Source organism: Vigna unguiculata, chromosome 5 (genome assembly GCF_037176805.1).
Source record: "Vigna unguiculata cultivar grain cowpea cultivar isolate G323 ecotype 2 chromosome 5, ASM3717680v1, whole genome shotgun sequence".
Taxonomy (NCBI): domain Eukaryota; kingdom Viridiplantae; phylum Streptophyta; class Magnoliopsida; order Fabales; family Fabaceae; genus Vigna; species Vigna unguiculata.
This window is the reverse complement of record NC_140796.1, coordinates 54,600,616-54,615,926: the sequence shown is the minus strand read 5'-3', so window position 1 is coordinate 54,615,926 and position 15,311 is coordinate 54,600,616. Positions and strand designations below refer to the sequence as shown.

Here is a 15,311-nt window from a genome sequence, read left to right as displayed (position 1 = left end):
AAGTATAAAATTTTTGAAAATTCAATAAAATAAATATTTTTAATTGAAACTTAATTAAAAATATTTAAATTTATGAAAAATTCATAACTTAATTAAACTATTTTTTTATTTTTCTTGGGAACAATATACTAATCACATCATTTTTAATATTTTATGATCTATTATTAGGTATTAAAAATAGTATACTTTTTAATTAAGTTTTTTGTCGTTTATTTTTTTTATTGTGTCATCTTAATTAATCGTGGTCACATGTTGTAATTGTAATTTATAACTTTTTTATTTTATGAAATAAAATTATATCAATATTTTCATTAGTTATCATTTTTTTTTTCATCATTAGATATTTTCTTTTTATATTTTAATTTTTCTGCACTGTCATACGAAAATATTTATCTAGTTTCTTTGTTGTATGATCATATGTTGTTCGGATACGATATGAATATAAATATAAAGATATGATTAATTTTAAAAAATATAAGATATGGAATAAAGTACGTATATACATATATATTAGTTTGAAAATGTAAATTAACAAAAACTAAATATAATTTATTTATTAAATATTCAAAGAACGATGATTATAATAAAAAATTATATAATAAATTTGTAAGGTTATGAGTTTTTTTAGAAAATGATTAGATTTGTGATTATTATCATTCTGTTAAATTTATATAAAAATAATTTAAAAAGTAAAAAAATATTTTTCAAATTAGATATAACGTGTCTTAAGAATATTATGAGTATTCAATATTAAGTGCTGAACATGTCATTTATGATACGCGTAAGAACTTCATTAATAATTAATTAATGATTAGATGAAAATGTAAAAGTTGTATACACTCACATAAAATAATTATTTTTTTTGTTAAGTTTTTTTTTAATTAAAATGTATAAAACAAACAAAAACATCTAATGGCATATTATTAACAAAATTCTGTGAATACTCCACGTTGATTCATGAACCAGTTCACCATCCAAGTCCAAAAGCTTCAGATGGTATACATTTAAATAATTGCAAATAATGTTTTCTCTATCTCTATTAATAGAACTATACTGTGATTTTTAAATTGAAAAAGTAAAAAAAAAAAAGAGATTAGGCTAAGTTTTGATTCATTTGGTACCATTTCCTTTCCACAAGGGAAAGGAAGATCCTATGAATACTCCTTTTTGTTCCCTTCTCTCGACCTTTCCTCATGCAATTTTCTCTCCACAGTGATCACAGTTTGTTACCACACTCACTAAATTTAACCAATTCATTGTTCTTTTTTCCATTTGCACACAAAAATCTAAGGTTGTATTTTACTATTGTTGTCTTCATCAGACAATCGCGAAAAGATATTTTATTAGTATCTGCGGCCCTTTCGTTCCTCCAAGTATATATACAAACTTCTTGTTCTCTACTCTCCACAGCAGCCACCTTATCTCTCTCTTTATCCCTCTCTCTGGTTCTTTCTTCAACTCACCAAGGGAACTGAGTGAGAGAGAGAGAGAGTCATGGACGTTGTTCTTCAAACCAGAGGCCTTCTCTCTCTCCCCACAAACCCCATTAACAAGGTTTCACTTTTACACCCCTCCCAAGGTTTAAGACTCAGGCTTTCCTCACCAAAGCCAAAAATCCTTGCTGCCTCTTCTGCTTCCTTCAATGGGTTCCAAAAACACTCGCCAAAACCCAATGTCTTTGCCCAAAGGGACAAAAATAAAAATTTGTTCTTGTGCAGGGCTGAGGCTGCAGCAGCTGCGGCCTCCTTTGGGGAAACAGAATCTGAGAAACCCAAGTTTTTCGGTGTTGATGTTGCCACCTTGAAGAAGATTGTGCCTTTGGGGATGATGTTCTTCTGTATCCTCTTCAACTACACCATCTTGAGAGACACAAAGGATGTGTTGGTCGTGACGGCCAAAGGAAGCAGTGCTGAAATTATACCGTTTCTCAAAACTTGGGTGAACCTTCCCATGGCCATTGGCTTCATGTTGTTATACACTAAGTTGGCTAATGTGTTGTCCAAACAAGCTCTCTTTTACTCTGTAATCCTTCCCTTCATTGCCTTCTTTGGGGCGTTTGGTTTTGTTCTGTACCCTCTCAGCAATTATATCCACCCGGAGGCGTTTGCGGATAAGCTTCTTAACATCCTTGGCCCTCGGTTTCTTGGTCCTCTTGCAATTATGAGGATTTGGAGCTTTTGTTTGTTCTATGTCATGGCTGAATTGTGGGGGAGTGTTGTAATTTCGGTGCTGTTTTGGGGATTTGCCAATCAGGTTGTTTTATTGTTTGAACTTTGAGCCTGCTTTGTTAAAAATGATTTTGGTTTGTGGCTTGATTTTTGTTATAGCATGTGTGGTTGTCATTGTCATCTTATCATTTTTAATTATGGTGTCCTTAACATGCTTCTTGATATCATCATCATGATTGGCTATTATTTGTTAGATTATTTGTTTTTTTTTTTGTTTTTTACTTTTCATCTATTCATTTTGGTCATATTCATTTGTATTCTGCCTCTTTCTCTATCGCTTAGCCGCTCTGCTTTTGATGAGTCACATGCATGTTTTGTTAAATTTTGTTTCATTTGTGATAATATGCGTGTAAATCTTATCTTATCTATTGTTAAGTTTTGTTTCATTTGTGATAATATGATTATAAATCTTATCTTATCTGGATAAGATGCTAATCATGTGATGACAGGAGAAGGTGTTGAATCCTCTAATGTTTTGTTTTAAACATGTTTTCCATTTTGAATTACCTCATGCAAATTAGTACAATGAATAAAAGGTATAAAGATGAATATGATGTTGTGTGGTTCTGCTGCTGCTTTGTTAAGTATAATGCTAATGCTTATTTTAAAATTCATTTTGTTTTGTGTAGATAACAACTGTTGATGAAGCAAAACGATTCTATCCTTTATTTGGACTTGGTGCCAATGTAGCCCTTGTGTTCTCTGGTCGAACAGTGAAATACTTTTCTAATCTTAGGAAGAATTTAGGTCCTGGAGTTGATGGTTGGGCCGTGTCTCTAAAAGGAATGATGAGCATAGTTGTGGGCATGGGACTCGCAATCTGTGTCATATATTGGTGGGTGAATAACTATGTTCCACTTCCCACACGTAGCAAGAAGAAGAAGGTAGTTTTTTAAGATGACTGTGGTATGATTGATTCATTTCTAGGACTGTGAAATTATCCAAGTTATTTGGTGCTATCCCCATTATTTCAAATGTGTTGGAAAATATGAACCCTGTTCCATTTCTTTACTAATATTTGGAATAACCAACACTTTACCTTGTTATTGGTTGTTCTTCCAGGAGAAGCCCAAAATGGGAACAATGGAGAGCATAAAATTTTTGGTGTCTTCAAAATACATAAGGGATCTTGCCACTTTAGTGGTTGCATACGGAATTAGCATTAATCTTGTTGAGGTTACATGGAAATCAAAGCTCAAAGCTCAGGTAATGTAAACCTTTGTTGCCTTTGGTTTTACTGCTGCACATTGCACTCTGCTCTTTCTCAAACTCTGCAAGTTGTGCAGTTTCCTAGCCCCAATGAGTACTCATCTTTCATGGGAGACTTTTCAACTGCAACTGGAATTGCTACATTCACAATGATGCTTTTAAGCCAATTTATATTTGACAAATATGGATGGGGAGTTGCTGCCAAGATCACCCCCACTGTTCTGCTTTTAACAGGAGTTGGTTTCTTCTCTCTAATATTATTTGGCGGCCCAATTGCTCCTGTTATTGCAAATTTTGGCATGACTCCACTGCTAGCTGCTGTATACGTGGGTGCATTGCAGAACATATTCAGCAAAAGTGCTAAGTACAGTTTATTCGATCCCTGCAAAGAAATGGCCTACATACCCTTGGATGAGGATACCAAGGTTTGGATTTTTATCAGCAACAATCATTTTTCTGCAAAATCTTCATGCAAGTTCCACATATACACACATTTTTTAGAGTTAAATCAAGATTTGTTTAAGTTAATGGTCTTTACTCTTTAGTTAAATCATATCCTTATCTGCTATAATCATATTTGTGCAAACTTGATCATTCTTCAATCATATATACATATGGTGAAGTTTGTTCAAGTCAAATTTGAATATGATAATCTCTTTATGGTTTTTATGATCATTGATGAACTTTTCTCAAGAAAATGCTGCAGCTCACTTGTAATTTGACTTGTACTAAATTTCTTTGCTTGTAGGTGAAAGGGAAGGCAGCCATTGATGTAGTGTGCAACCCATTGGGAAAATCTGGTGGAGCTCTAATTCAGCAGTTCATGATCTTAAGTTTTGGTTCACTGGCTAATTCAACTCCATATCTGGGAGGGGTGCTTCTGGTGATTGTTCTTGCCTGGTTATCAGCGGCGAAGTCTCTTGATTCCCAGTTTTCTACTTTGCGTAGAGAAGAAGAGCTTGAGAAAGAGATGGAGAGAGCAGCTGCTGTTAAGATACCAGTGGTGGCCAAGGATGAAGATGGAAATGGTTCTCTTGCAAGTGTTCCACTATTGAATCCAACAACTGGTGGTGACTCAAGTACATTGAATTGAACTTGAACTCAACTCCTCACAACATTTAAAGCTCAAACTTCATTGAATTGCAAGGAAGAAGGAGGAGTCAGCTCAAGAGATGTGTTAGCTCAAACTATTAGGTGTAGGTCATTGTCTAATGAGTTTGATTCTCACTTTCTTTTTTCTAGTTTCCTTAATTGTTACTTTTGTCCCATAGATAAATGATTTTCTTCCTTCAATGAAAAAAATAAAAGAAATGATTTTCTAGTTTCCTATTTGGTAGTACATTAAAAAAAATAAAAAGAAATGAAAGAATGAACACATTTGTAAACTTTGTTTCGAATATGAGTTCATGGTTACAATCTATGCCAAATTACGTTCCTGCACGAGTTTAGATTCTCTACTGATTTTTTTGGTGCTGTCCTCTGTTAAGTATTAAAAGTACATTGTGTTGGTATTTTAAATATTTTTTTAATATATTATAAAACGTCAAAATTATTGATAATTAGTGTATTAAGGAGACACAGTAGAAAAACACACAAATAAAGTTTATTAAGTAAGATATTTTGAATTGAGGGAATGGAAGCATTGTATTATCTTTAGATTTTGGCTAATCCTAACAACAAATTCTCTACCACACTTTTCCTGGCTCATTTTTTTTATTGGTTTTTAAATTTATTGAAATTTACAAAATCAAGAATGAGAAATAAAACTTACTAAAATTTGTGATTTTCAATAAACTTATGAGAATAGGAAAGTATTGTTAATATTTTTCTCCTTAGATTTTGTTGGGTCCTATAGTGCTTCATTTCAAGCTGAGGACTAAATTTTAGCATGGATTTTATTAATTTTGGAATGATCTTTTCGAAATATAAAAAGGAATCCATATCTATTTCAGAATAAATGAAAGGTGGTGAAGAGATTTGTGCAGTGTAGAAAGAATCACCCTGATATGGGCCTGGTTTATTGAGGCCCAACTTCCAAAACCAGTGGACTTTCTTCTTTCTGCACCCATGATTACCAACTGCACCTCATACTAGTAGCAAAAGGATTAAAATACCCTTCTCAGTGCACTATGCCACTTCTATAGTTGCTGTTACTGCCGCTTCTGTTTTCAACTACACTTTTACCCTCATCATTACTGCACTCTTTAAGAGGAGAAAGAAGAAGAAAATGTTCATTTTAAAATAGGATACTGGGATTTTGATACCCTTCTCTTTTCTACTACTATTTGACACTATTCTTCATAAATATTTACTTTATCTTTTTTTTTAAATATCAAAGTTAATTTTTTTAAGATTATTTTACCTTATACAAATTGTCAAATTATCGCTAAATAATGTAAAACAACCTTTTTACTTTAATACGATTGTGATGCCGGAAAAGCATAACAAAGTACATTTTGAATCCAATGTGAATTATTTTGAAATAGTACAATAAAATCGAAAATGGTCCAAGATAATCAGAGGTACACATGTCTGCTTCGAAAACAACAAAAAGCTAGGGGGTTCACGAGCATGGAATGCAAAAACAAAGTTTGGAATTTTACATAGGCCCTTCTCAGGCTTCCATTTTCATCACTTTCCATCACTCTGTGCCAATTGCCAACTGCAATGCACAATCCCAACGCACGCTTTCTTACATATACTATGATGTAAATGTGGCCTTATAAAGTAGCCATATGCTCCAAATTTTTGTTTTTTATGTCATTCCTTTGCCCATGTAAATGGAACAAGTCCGAATCCCACACGCAAAACACAAGAAACAGAGAAAACAAAACTAGTCGTTTTCAAGTTTGGTGCTGTGTTGTAATTACTTTTGTTGTTGTGTGTTATAAGCAAGACACTGGGTGGCATAGAGTTGCAAAGCTGCAGTGTTGTGTGAGTAGTGCAAATGAAGAAACAGTGTTGTGAAGAATCAGAGGCAACTGTTGGATCCTGGGAATGTTGGTTCGATGATGCATGCATCGTTGACATGGATTACTTTGTGAAGACCCTTTCAAGCATCAAACAGAAGGGTATTCGTGCAGACTTGATTGGTTCCATCATCACTCATTATGCTTCTATTTGGCTCCCTGATCTCTCTGCCTCTTCTGAGAATGGTGTCACCACTCATTTTCAATCCCCCGAAAGCGTCACGAATTCATGGATGAAGAAAAGATTCTTTGTGGAGACCTTGGTGAATGTTCTGCCTCCTGAGAAGGATTCTGTCCCATGCAACTTCCTCCTTCGTCTTCTCAGAACCGCCAACATGGTTCGGGTTGATGCCACTTACAGAGCTGAGATTGAGAACCGCATTTCCTCGCAGCTAGATCAAGCTTCTCTGAAAGAGCTCATGATACCCTCCTTCAGCCACACGTGTGGAACTCTCTTGGATGTTGAGCTTGTCCTGAGGTTGGTTAAGAGGTTTATGAGTATGGACCGTGATGGTGCTGCTTTGGTTAAGGTTGCCAAGTTGGTTGATTGCTACCTCGCTGAGGCTGCTGTGGATGCTAATTTGTCCTTGTCTGAGTTCCATGCACTTGCTGGAGTTCTTCCAAGCCATGCCAGAGCCACGGATGATGGCTTGTACCGAGCCATTGACACTTACCTTAAAGTATGTCTTCTCATTTTACTTTCAAAGATGCAGTTCCATGTGCTTCTGCCAATGTTCCTTTGTTAGAATTGGAGTTTCACCTCAGTCTTTCCTGTAATAAAACCTTGGATTTGACATCAATATAAAATGTCAAGGTGAAACTCCAATTCGAATTGGAAAACAACAGAAAAACACCTATGGAATAGTCTATGAGTTTTGTTGCTTCTTTGATTCATTAGAGGTGATTTTTCTTTTTTGTTATTCATGCCTCTTAGTTTACGTATTGATGACAAGGTTCATTCTGAATATACTGGAAAATGCTTCTTCTGTTGTCACTGGCATGAGATTCCTTTTTTAGTGGAAATATGTGAAGTGAAACTGAAATAACATAAATGTCTGTCATGTGGGGCCACTATATCATAACTGTGACAAATTGTTTTTAATATTTGGCTTTTCTCTTGTCCTAATATATACATATAATAGTTTACGTAAATACTTTACTGAAATGGAACGCAACTAATGCTCTCTTGAGAACAGGAAACTCTTTCTAGTTTAGATGTTAAAGCTTGGCATTTCCTTCTGGTTGCTCTGTGTATTTTTTACTTGCCATAAGGTGCACTAGTCTCTTAAATTTAGGTAACACGTCACGTACAAGTAGAACTATAAACTAGTAGTTAGTCTTCCTACATGCTATTTGAATAATACAAACTTTTCCTATTTGTGAGATTAGAACTTCACTTCACCATTAAAAAGATCCATATACCCTTTTGGCCACTTTAGACAGTACTGGATGGGGACAAGATTGTACTCTGACTACTAGCTATAGCTTTTGACTTAGTGGTAAGCGCTCAATCCTAACATACATGACATGCATGTTAGTAGTTATTGTTTCTTGCACTATTTGTGGTGAGTGTGTGATTTTGAAACTCCGAACTCTGGTTATGTGTTGTAGGCACATCCAGGTGTGTCAAAGCAAGAAAGGAAGGGTCTGTGCAGAGTGGTTGATAGCAGAAAACTGACACCAGAGGCCTCACTTCATGCAGCTCAAAATGAAAGGTTGCCTGTGAGAGCAGTGATTCAGGTGCTGTTCTCTGAACAAGCCAAACTCAACCGCCAAGTAGATTGGAGTGGCTCCTTCAGCTTGAGGAGTCCAAATGGAGGCCTTGACCCACCTGGAAGGTGCCTTTCAAAGCGAGAAATGAATGCTCAGCAAGTGGAGATAAGGAAGCTGAAGGAAGATGTTTGCAGGCTGCAAAACCAGCTGAATGCCATGAAAGTGCAGATGGAGAGGTTGGTTGTGAAGAAGAAGGGCTTGTTCAAATGGAAGATGCTTGGAATGCCTACATTTGGTAGAAATGTGGGAGGGGTGGAGAGAATAGAACAAGAGGAGGAGGAAGCTGAAAGAGAAACTGGGTTTGGAAGGCAAACGCCAATGGACATGAAAACCAGTTTGGTCAAAAGTAAGATTCCCCAGAAGTGGAGGAAATCTATGTCCTGAAACATTGGTTTTTGAACAAAAATATATGATTCATATAGTCTCTGTTAATTTGTTATAGTATACAAGTTCGTTTTTTTTGTGTTAGACCTGAGAAATAATGCGAGATATAACTCTGGTATTTGGAATAAAATTCAATTCGATGTGCATATACCAAAGTTCTTTATGTAATAATGACTGTGACTGCATAAATAAAAGATAAGAACGCACGACCAAGACCAGAAATGTTCTGAATGTTTCCTAACTTTTAACATATAACATACACTGTTAATGTTATTTGACAGTTAAAATTAATGAATGTTATTTGACAGCTTCCTCCTCCTATTATTAAAATTTATATAATATAATTAAGAAAATTTTAAATAAAATGTTAGTATTTGTTTGAGATTCTTGAGTATTAATATTTTTAAAAGTAAAATTGTAATGTAATTCACGTTTTGAAAACCAGTTAATTTAACGAGTTTAGTAAATAAAATGTTAATTATATCGAAGAAGTTAAACATATTAAAAATAAAATAAAATAAGCAGACATGTAAATGACAAAAAAATTTCCTTCTCTGTTTGATGCTTTTGAACTTGTGAACGTTTGTCTGTAGCATCTGAATCCGATTCCCAGACAAAACACCAGATCATTTCTGTTTGTAATTCACTAATTCTAGTAAATAAAGTAAATGTGGCATTAACGGGAATTCATTCAGTTTTTGCAAAGCAGAAAAAGTACAAGAAACAGAAACTTAAATTGCTAGCAGCAAAAACAAGCTGTTATCACTTATCAAATATTTGACAACTTCAAAATCTTGTACACAAATCAAATAATGGTTACATTTCACACACTAATTTTCTCTCTCTTTTTTTGGATTATAGATTTCACTAACTTTATTCAGCTAAACACAACTCAAATTGTAAAATCGTGAAGAAACAAAGGTTACAAATACAAATGCATTATGCATAGCCTCAATCAAATGTATCTCTATTCATAGATTCACAGCTTTCTTGATTGTTTTGATGGATGACCTCAAGAAACTGTTTGATGCTGCCAAATCATCACTTGCTGTTGGCTTCTTCCGAATGTAGTCCACACCTTTTCTGATACCAAAGAGCAATGAAGGAGATGATGGAATTCTCCTCAAGGTCCTGGCACTCTCTGATCTAGGAAGTTTTTTTTCCTTTTTATGTTCTTCCATTTTCTCCATCCCTTCAACATTAGGAGTGCAATTTCCTTCACCTATGCAAGCTTCTTCAGAGTAATTTTTATGTCCTGTCGGTATAACACTTCTAGATTCACTTTCCATTCTATCTTCTTGATCTGTTAATCCATTCTTGTCTTCAAGAAGCTGTAGCTGCTTCTCTTTAAAATCAGAATCTGAAACTTTTGAGATCCTCAACTCCTTTTGTGGGAACTTCTCATTCAGTTGTTGGATTATTTTTTCTTCAGTTCTACAAGAAGCATTTGCATTTGCATTTGTTTCTTCTGGATCAGTTCCTGGTTGCTGACTATTTTCTAAAAGCATTTGAAGCCACTTCTCCACATTCCCTTTTCCACGTTGCTTTCTGGTTTCTTCATCTTCCTCGATTTCTGTCTCATGAAGACCTGTGAATGAAAAGCTACAACTCCTCTTTCCTTTGCTGATTTTAAGCTTCTCAAGTCTTTGCTCAATTGTGTTTTCTTCATCCAATGCAACACTTGATGTAGTATGCTCCTCTAGCTTCTCTTCTGTGTCAATTTTAGCAGGCATTTGCATCTTCTCTTCCTTATCTTCCTGCTTTTGTTCCTTGTTTGCAGGGAAGTCAACTTCGGATGTTTTTTGTTCCTCCTCTAAAAACATTCTGAGCTCCTTGTGCGAAGGTGTTCTTGGTCTGGGCCCAGGCAAGTAAAGAGCAGGTTTAGTGTCTCTCTCTTCTAAAGTGGTATAATCTATTCTTGACCTTTTCCTTCCTTGCTCCCATTCAGGTCTAATCTGCTTCTCTATGTCATCCCTTTGTTTGTATTTCTTGTGAAGATCTTTCTCTGCAGCATCACAAATTGCCCTCTGTGCTTCAAGTCTAGCCATTAGTGCATTAGTTGCAGCCAGGTTCAATCTTACCTGTTCCTTATAGATAACACTCCTGCAACAAAACCAATCATTAAAAACCAGTAGTTGAAGTCCAAAGAAAAACACTTATTATATGTCAAATGCAAGAAAATTTTCAACTAAAATCTATCAGTAATTAATGTATCAGAAAAGTAATTTTATCTGAAGGAACAACTATTTTTCTCGAAAGAGTTTTTTGTAATGAAGAGAAAATACACTCTATAACACCATTTCAATCTCGGGTATTGGGACTTACTGGTGCATGGTGTCCCTAATCATCTTCTCAAGCATAATCCTGTAAGAAGATTGAGCCTCAGCTAACCGTCTGCATTTTTCTGCCTTCCTCCTACGTTTTATGAGCGCCAATTCCAGGTCTTGAATAGTGAGCTTTTCTTCTTCATTTTTGAGCTTCATTTCATTCACTTCATCATCCAGCTTCTGTATTTCTGCCTGCATTTTTGTAGTTTCCTCTCTTTGCTTTAGGGAATCTCTAGCCATGACAATTGCTTGGTAGGGGTTTTTCACAAAATCTGGATCTTCATTTTCTTTCAGAAGATTGCCATTTCTTTTCCTTGCAGCTACTGAAAATAGTTTCAATCAGAGGATGGTCAGACATAAAACAAATCATTTAACCAATTCAAATTTTGAACCATAACCATCAACTGCCACCAACCTATTGCAGGAGACATTGGCCTTGGCTTCCTATTGTAATCAAGTTGTCTCAAAGCTAATGCATCACAAGGTTCCCTTCGAGATTCTACAATTGCAGCTGGAGCTAGGCCTATCTCATCTTTCAACCCAAAAAAGTGTTGTGGGAAAGAATGAGAATCCACTATTTGTGAAGCATTCAATTCTTGATTTTCTCCTTCATAGAACAAAAATGAAAAGGCTCTGTGCCTGTCATTTGCAAATACAAATACCATTACCCTTCCATCATGTTAGGATAATCCAAGTATGAGTTAAAGTCCCACTTTGGATAAAAAAGATAAAAAAGATAAAATGAAACATTATATAAAAATAAAGACACATAATCCCATTGTCTTCAGGTTTTAGATTAAAAGTCGTGTAAATTTCAGGAACTAACAGAAATAAAGAATAAACCAAAAAAAAACCTGCCTGAAGTCTGAGTTTGACGATGCAAAAACAGACAGGAACTGGTTCACAGAGATCCCCAATTGGAAATCCCACCATGGCACCAAGAATTCCAGCTTGTTTTTCTTCCTCTTACATACTTGCCGCTGTAATATCCTTAGATTGCTAAGAACAGTCAAACCTCCCCCTGCATTCCCATACCAAAGGAGCAAAATCATACCATGTGACACACACACCCTAATTGAATTCTACTTCTACACATTCTCAGAGTATAAAAAGAAATGAAAATTACTTGAACAAGGAAACCAGTGATCAACATCCCAAGCCAGAGGAGAGGCAGAATCTGCATGATAATAGATCACATTGCCATAACCATCCACTCGAATTACAGCGGGGTCAAAGCCAGCATTCCTGATATTTGCGAAATTGTTAATAACACAACACAAGCAATGCATCAGAAATCAAAATTGAAACTTTCAGAATCTTCCAAATTGAAACCTACCCAAGATGGCGGAGCTGCTTCCACAAGACACTGACAAAGATCTTAGACTTGCTGGTAGCCTTAGCTTTGGGATCAATAATCGGAAACATCTCATCCAAATCCCCAGCTCTCTCAGCCTAAAACAACAACCAACAACACAAAATTCTTGAATTCAAACTCAGAACTCACTTTAAATGTTTTCTTCACCACTTAAGCTAAGACATACATGATAGAGAGAAAGAAAGATCGATTTTTTTTTTGTTTACCTCATGTTCTTGCAAAGCATAAGGGATGAAGGTAAAGGGAGGGCCATGGGTGTAGGCACCGAAACCCCGGTCACGGCAGAGTTTTGCGAAGGCTTTGGGGTAGCCAAGGTTCTCATTCACTACCATTTCATCTGGGGCGAACCCAAAATCCTCAGCTTCCGCCATTACCGTTGGGTTGAGGTTTGAAGTTCTTGTTTGCTGTTACAGTTTTTGAAGGGGGGTGGAGGAGCGTGTTCTGTTTTGTTTCTTGTTTCGTTATGTTTTGGAGTAATGTACGTAAGACTAAGAGAGCCAACGGTCGAATCGAATTTAACTTTCAAAGGTTTGAAACTCAACTAATCAATTTAAAGATTAGGATCACTTTACAATACATGTAATAAATTTGGTGCCAGAGGTTCCCTCTCTATACTACTAACATGGTAACGGTTACAAAGAACGAGGATATGTAATACTCACCTTATCTACTTTTTGTTAAGACTAAAATACCCCTGAAATTGTTTTTTTGTTACATGCTCTCGTACGATTCTAGAGATTTTTTTCACTCCAATTTATAATTGTGTTAAATATGTTTTTTGTCCTTTAACTTTTAGTAAATATTAGAATTAATCTATTTTAAAATTTTAGACAAATTTAATCTTTCATCTTTCAAAATACATAGATTTAGTTCTTTTAATCAAATTTTGTTAAGTTTATTTAATGTTTCATACACATTTCAGGATTGTATTTGAGTTATTTATACTATTTGACACATTTTTGCTTTAATATTAACTCAAATACTATGGTGAAATGCGCTTGAAATGTCAAATAAACTTAATAAAATTTGATTAAAATGACTAAATTCACATATTTTGAGAAATGAAGTTGGTCCAAAGTTTCGAAATGGACTAATTCTAAGATTTACTTAAAGTTAAGAGACTAAAAACATATTTAACCATTTATAATTTACCTAAAATAACAGTTTGTTAAATATTTATGCAGATGATATGATTTTTTTTTTCATGTAAGAATTAATTTTGAACTGTGGCATTTTCTTTTTTGCATTTTTTTAACAAATGAATTTGGTTTGAGCAAATTGGGGGCACTGTGTTGAAAAAAGCTACCAAAAAGTATCTTTTTTATTTCAAACAAAGTACACTCCGAAAAAGAAACAAGATTGTAATGTTTTATTAACGTACAAATATGGCTATTGACTATGTATGGCATGTGTGGTGGGAATAGGATTTAACTTTATCCTTTGTTGATGATTAGTGGGGTAAGGTGAGTAAAGTTGGTTCCCATATCAGTTTTTTGGTTTGTGGTTTGAATTAAGAAGCATATATTGTTGTGTCAAATTATGAATTGTGTGTTTTTTCTTGGTCTTGAAATTTTCATAGCCTTAGTGGGTTAAGCGTACTTAAATTTTCGATAGTGCCGTTGGATTTGGTGCTTGGAAATGTTGCACTCAATTTTTGCTCCATATTTGGTTCTTTGTTGACCCTACGATTCATTCTTCTTTCAAGTTTATCATTGATTACGCTCTTTTACTATCATATCACATCCACTTCTATATTAGTCTTTCTTATGTTCCTTTTTGGAAAAATCTATGTATTTGTACATTATTTTCTATCTCGTCATTTTTTTAGGATTAAGTATGTTTTTAGTCTCTGAACTTTGACTCAAAATTGAAATTCGTCTCTGGTTGAAACTTTGATCAATTTTAGTCCCTAAACTTTAAAAATGAATGAATATAGTCCTTTTAATCCAATTTTGTGAACTTTTTTTTAGGTTTCAAATGCATTTCTTAGTAAATATTGAGCCGAGAATGTGTCAAACAGAGTAAACAACTCCAATATTAACATGAAACACATTCCACCTGTTGAAAAAGAGTCAACATAATTGGGTTAAAAGGACTATATTCATTCATTCTTAAAGTTTAGGGATCAAAATTTATCAAAATTTCAACCAGGGACGAATTCTAATTTTTGACCAAAGTTCAGGAACTAAAAACATACTTAACTCATTTTTTTAATAAGTTAAAATTTAATGTTTCTATTAATTTTATTAAATTTTGATTTTAAATATACTAATGAGAATTTCTCAATTGTTTTAGATTTAAAAATATATTTTGGTTTATCCATTTAGAACATATTTATTTCTGACTTTCAAACTCCAAAAATTTAAAACATGAATATTTTAGATTTTTCAACACTCCATGGAAGTGCATGAAGAAATCTCATGGAGGTGGAGGAAGTAACAGCCCCAATCAAGCATTCACTTTATTTGGGCTTAGACTAGAAAAAAAGCCCAATTCACATAACTTGTCGTGAAGCCCATTATACTGATAGCATGTGTTGTTGTAATACGTCGTATTAAACATTTTGTTTCATTATTTCAACGAACATTTTGTTTCATGTTCGTTAATCCTTTGAACATAGTTAACATTGCGTACGATGCAGTCATGATAATAAGAAACATTTCTTGTTAAGGAAGACTAACATATTTTCAAATACAGCAAGTCTTGGTTTTGTGTTAGCCAAATAAACATATGACACAATGCAATGTTTGCATTTCATGAATTTTTAACTGCCAAACGCAATATCCAAACCCTGATTTCTTAAGGTTTTAGCATGGCCACGTTCCATGTTTTTAACCAACCCTTTCTTTTTGCTTTACCAACCTTCTTCATTATGGTAAAGTGTAATATGAAACAAAATACTAGCATTACTCGAAAGACGTTGTCCTCCCAAAATTTATTATTATGTTGGCAATCACGCATTAGTTTAAATGCTTTTTCCTCATAGAAACTAAGACGAAAAATTCAACCAGTATAGATTGATTGATTATACAATCTGTCAAATATT

General features: G+C 34.4%; 3 protein-coding genes across 3 annotated transcripts; 2 read left to right on the top strand and 1 right to left on the bottom strand.

Annotated features, from left to right (window-relative positions):
* The first annotated feature begins 1,395 nt into the window (after positions 1-1,395).
* Positions 1,396-4,764, top strand: LOC114185428 (ADP,ATP carrier protein 1, chloroplastic-like). The gene is made up of 5 exons (XM_028073142.2): positions 1,396-2,253; positions 2,858-3,112; positions 3,291-3,434; positions 3,515-3,862; positions 4,186-4,764. The coding sequence occupies exons 1-5, from the start codon at positions 1,495-1,497 to the stop codon at positions 4,528-4,530; spliced, it is 1,851 nt and encodes a 616-aa protein (XP_027928943.1). The 5' UTR covers positions 1,396-1,494; the 3' UTR covers positions 4,531-4,764.
* Positions 4,765-6,082: 1,318 nt separating this feature from the next.
* On the top strand, positions 6,083-8,718 carry LOC114184182 (root phototropism protein 3-like). The gene is made up of 2 exons (XM_028071453.2): positions 6,083-7,086; positions 8,018-8,718. The coding sequence occupies exons 1-2, from the start codon at positions 6,385-6,387 to the stop codon at positions 8,561-8,563; spliced, it is 1,248 nt and encodes a 415-aa protein (XP_027927254.1). The 5' UTR covers positions 6,083-6,384; the 3' UTR covers positions 8,564-8,718.
* A 585-nt stretch (positions 8,719-9,303) lies between these two features.
* Positions 9,304-12,831, bottom strand: LOC114183210 (trichohyalin). The gene is made up of 7 exons (XM_028070142.2): positions 12,472-12,831; positions 12,227-12,342; positions 12,017-12,135; positions 11,749-11,911; positions 11,306-11,529; positions 10,889-11,213; positions 9,304-10,666 (listed from the first exon to the last, which is right to left on the bottom strand). The coding sequence occupies exons 1-7, from the start codon at positions 12,634-12,636 to the stop codon at positions 9,535-9,537; spliced, it is 2,244 nt and encodes a 747-aa protein (XP_027925943.2). The 5' UTR covers positions 12,637-12,831; the 3' UTR covers positions 9,304-9,534.
* Between the last annotated feature and the right edge of the window lie 2,480 nt (positions 12,832-15,311).